This window comes from Hippocampus comes, unplaced genomic scaffold (genome assembly GCF_001891065.2).
Source record: "Hippocampus comes isolate QL1 unplaced genomic scaffold, H_comes_QL1_v1.1 scaffold676, whole genome shotgun sequence".
Lineage (NCBI taxonomy): Eukaryota > Metazoa > Chordata > Actinopteri > Syngnathiformes > Syngnathidae > Hippocampus > Hippocampus comes.
In genome coordinates, this window is record NW_017805988.1 from 157,958 (window position 1) to 162,221 (window position 4,264).

General features: G+C 55.6%; 1 protein-coding gene across 1 annotated transcript in view; it reads left to right on the forward strand.

Moving 5' to 3' along the window:
- The first annotated feature begins 21 nt into the window (after positions 1-21).
- Positions 22-4,264, forward strand: part of LOC109528877 (serine/threonine-protein kinase TAO1-like) — a 15,787-nt gene continuing 11,544 nt past the window's right edge. The window contains exons 1-10 of the mRNA XM_019891919.1: positions 22-91; positions 1,572-1,800; positions 2,141-2,212; positions 2,330-2,431; positions 2,525-2,570; positions 2,779-2,875; positions 2,946-3,059; positions 3,428-3,519; positions 3,621-3,714; positions 3,836-3,917. Of these exons, the coding sequence (XP_019747478.1) occupies positions 1,669-1,800; positions 2,141-2,212; positions 2,330-2,431; positions 2,525-2,570; positions 2,779-2,875; positions 2,946-3,059; positions 3,428-3,519; positions 3,621-3,714; positions 3,836-3,917 (831 nt within the window). The 5' untranslated portion in view covers positions 22-91; positions 1,572-1,668. The remainder of the gene's footprint in view (positions 92-1,571; positions 1,801-2,140; positions 2,213-2,329; positions 2,432-2,524; positions 2,571-2,778; positions 2,876-2,945; positions 3,060-3,427; positions 3,520-3,620; positions 3,715-3,835; positions 3,918-4,264) is intronic.

Consider the following 4,264-nt stretch of genomic DNA (forward strand, 5'->3'; position numbering starts at 1 on the left):
GTCGTCGTCGCCGCCCGGCGGCGGCCGCGTTTCTCCGGCTGCCGGCGGCGGCGGCTCCCGCCGCTCGCTGCGGGGATTCGCCTTCCGCCAGGTGGGTCTCGCGCGGCTAGCGGTTAGCGCGGATGCTAAGTGCCTAGGCTAGCCGGATAAGACCAAGTTGCTTCTTGTCACGCTCTGAGCCGATGACAGCTTTCGGGACGAACCCCAGTGCGAGTTGGGTGACATTTGGGTTTGCTTTGCGTGCTGTGCGACTGTCTGCGTTGTTGCGCGACGATGCGCGAGGGGCCAAAATGCGGCCATTGACAGTGTTGTGCTAACGGCTACGTTTGCCTGCTTAGAAGCCGCCTGAGCAGAGAAAGCGAGCGCGCCACCCCCGCAACGCAGCCGCTCACACGAGGGGGGGTCGCGCCACCAGGCAAGATTGTTGTCAAAAGCAGCCGGCCTTGTGAGGGAAGAGCCGATGGTCCACTTGGGGCTGGCCAAGCAAAATGCCCCCCCCCTTCATGTTTGGATAGAAGCACTTGAGTGCAAGTGTTGCGATTCCCTTGGATCGATTTATGCGGTGCCTCACATGGAGCGCACTGCTCACTTCTCAAAAGACTCCAGGCGCAGGAACTGATCGCGGTCTGCTTGGAGGGGCCAGGTGAAGCGCCCCGGACGTGAGAAACGAGCCTTCATCCCACACCTGCTCACCTTTCAAGGCATGTTGCTTGCGTCGCCTCGCCGCAGAGACGGAGCGACGTGTGTCGGGCGCGTTCGATGCGGTCGTCAGGCCAAGACGGCCGAGATGGTCACTCCAGTATGGAAATCATTTTTTCCAAATGCCCGCCGACTTTGTTTTTCGCCTGCCGTCAAAGTCATCCGGCGTCAGTCAGGCCAAAATTCCAGAGTAGACAGACGCAAAGAGAAGCACGGACAAATCTGCCACCGGGAAGGCGATGTCCAGGTGAGGGTCGGCGCGCGAAAGCGAACGCCACAACTTTGGTCAGATCTTGTGCGAAAGTGCACTTGGTTTGGTCTGAATTTGTCAGGCCAGGGGTGCGATACCATTTGAGCCGTCCCGTGGCCTCGTGGCTGCAACGAGAAGCGACGAAAACAGCCGCGGTCATCTTCAGCTGCCCTCTTCCGGAATGAGGCTGGGAGGAAGAGCTTCTGAACCCAATAGGCTTGCAAACGGCAACCTTTGACTTGCTTTCTTTCTTCTTGTCCTTCTGGAGCATTGGATCGCAAAGGTTGCGATGATGTACCTTTGGACCGCGGACGCCCGTGTCACTCCCCAGGCCAGTCCCCGGCTAGCAAAGCCACTCAAAAGTCACAGATACGACAGCAAAACGTGAGGATGGCCTCCCCCGGTGGACAGAAATAAGACCCGCACCTCCCGCTAACGCTGTTCCTCATCGAATCACTCAAGGTCATTTGTTGAGGCTGCAGCGGGGATTTTCATCCGCCTTGGCAAATTTTACGGAAACAAATCCCGTCCGATTCATGGGCGGGACCCTGGCCTGCGCGACTGTTGTTGTGCTATTGTGATGTCTTTGCTTGTTTTTCTGCCTTCCCTGTTGTCCCGGCAGACGTTCCCGCCGATGAGCGCGGGGCCGCTCCGGCGTCGCTCAGCGGTTTCAGCGTGGCACGAGGTCCTCGCGGGGGCGCGCCCCGCCAGGCCTCGGCATGCCGTCGTCGGTGCGAGCGGGGAGCCTGAAGGACCCCGAGGTGGCCGAGCTCTTCTTCAAGGAAGACCCCGAGAAACTCTTCTCGGACCTGCGCGAGATCGGCCACGGCAGCTTCGGCGCCGTCTACTTTGTACGTCCAACTCTTCGTGTTGCCTGCCGTCTGTGTTCACGTCCTCTTGCCGGCTGTTGTCATAAATTCAAACTGACACAAGGTCTTCATTTTGAAATGTGCCCCCTCCCCTCCTTTGGTTTTGAACTCTTTTTTTTTTTCTCCCTTCGAAATTTTCATCCAAAATGACTCAGCTAACTAACGCATGAAGAAAGTAACGACCAAACGAACCAACGGACAAAGTCCCCAATGGAGCAATGCACCAACACAACAAGCTCGCTAACTTCGTAGCAACCTCACCGCTGAACTGGCAAAGTGTGCAAGTAACAAAGTGCTTCGTTTGTCATTTGTTGTCGCGCAGGCACACGACGTGCGCACCAACGAGGTGGTGGCCATCAAGAAGATGTCGTATAGTGGGAAGCAGTCCAACGAGGTGAAGCTATTTTGTGTGGAAAAGACTTGCGGGGCACATTTGGATTCATGGACGAAGCGCACGGCAACGGTCAGTGTGTCAGCTCGTAAGTAAGTGTCGCTTGTTTGGCCTTCCCAGAAATGGCAGGACATCATCAAGGAAGTGAAGTTCCTGCAGAGGATCCGCCACCCCAACAGCATCGAGTACAAAGGGTGTTACCTGCGCGAGCACACCGCCTGGGTCAGTCTCGCCTTTGGCCTGTCGCCGTGGTGATGATGGAAATCCGAAAAAGAGTTTCCGGTGCTTACGTGTGTGCGCGTGTGTGTTGCACAGCTGGTGATGGAGTATTGCCTGGGCTCAGCCTCGGACCTCCTGGAAGGTGAGCTCCCCGGTCGCACCAAAATACAATTTAGAGCGCCTCGTTGTCGGCTGCGAGGACAGGCCTGCCGTGCGGAGAGAGATGGAAGCGGGTGGAAGGGGGACACACAAAGCGGACCGGGCGGGGCTTTGCGGTGGCACGGCCGCTTCAGAGCGCCTCGTTGTCCTGGTGCGCAACGGACTGACTGACGCCCGCTCGTGTGTTGCAGTTCACAAGAAGCCTCTGCAGGAAGTGGAGATCGCCGCCATTACGCACGGCGCCCTGCAGGGGCTGGCCTACCTGCACTCGCACAACATGATCCACAGGTGGCGCCCCTCCCTCGTCCGACACCCGAATTCACCCCGCCCACTTTAACACCTCGCTCCTCTGCGGCAGGGACGTGAAGGCGGGAAACATCCTGCTGACGGAGCCGGGACAGGTCAAGCTGGCCGACTTTGGCTCCGCCTCCATCGCCTCGCCCGCCAACTCCTTTGTGGGGACGCCCTACTGGTCGGTGACAATCTAGCTGACTTGTGCAAAACGTTCGCTCCCGCTCTCCTGCTCCAAAAGCTTCGGGTTTGACCTGAAAAAACGCGATCGCGGTCGATCATCGCGAGTCACGTTTTGATGCGATAAGTGAGCCTTTTCACTTTCGGGTCAGGTCACGTCGCTTTTTGGCAGGAGGTCTGATAAATGGGATTTACAATGTAACTCGAATATTGTCTGGAAAGGGGGCGGGGCAAGTGTGGAGAAAAATGTAGCATTGAAAAAGTAAGCGAGAAATGCTTGGATTAAAGTCCACAACGGGAAACAAGATCAACTCGTAAGTATTGGTTGCATCCAAGTGGATTTTGCCCCCCCCCCCCCCTGCCCCCCAGGATGGCGCCTGAGGTGATCCTGGCCATGGACGAGGGCCAATATGACGGCAAAGTGGACGTCTGGTCTTTGGGCATCACCTGCATCGAACTTGGTAACGGCTCTCCGCCGTCCGTGTTTTTTTGCAAGCGCGCCAAAGTCTCTGCGCCGAGCCGCCCAAATCACGCCGCTCGTCGTCGTTTGTTTCCGTCGCAGCCGAGAGGAAGCCGCCCTTGTTCAACATGAACGCCATGAGTGCCTTATATCACATCGCGCAGAATGAGAGTCCCACGCTGCAGTCCAGCGAATGGTACGTACGCATTTTGATGCCCCTCCCCCAAAAAGAAGCGGGCGGCCTCCTGCCACCTGCGTGGTTGCACGCTTGCCCAAAAACCTTTTCATCCTAAAGTTAAATCGTGTCACTCTCGCAGGACCGATTACTTCCACAACTTCATCGACTCTTGCCTTCAAAAAATCCCACAAGACCGGCCGCACTCGTACGACATGCTGGGCGTAAGACGCACGCACACACACACACACAAATGGGAGGGGTGGGGGGGACAAAAGCGTCGTATGTTTTTTTTTTTTTTTTAATATGACACATTTGACTACAAAAAAACATGTGTGGACAAAATGTGGGTTTAGTTTTGTTTTTGTTTTGTTTTTTTTTCGGGACTTTGCCACTTCATTTGCCATTCAAACGAGATCCGTTGCTTCTTTTAGCAACAAAATGGGTTGATTTTTAACCATCCAAATCTGGATTTGTTTTCTAAGACGGCCACAAAAATGAGACCGAAAGCTTGTTTTGTTTTCTTTCTTTCTTTTTTTTGCAATGAAAATGTCCCATTTCGGAAGAGCAC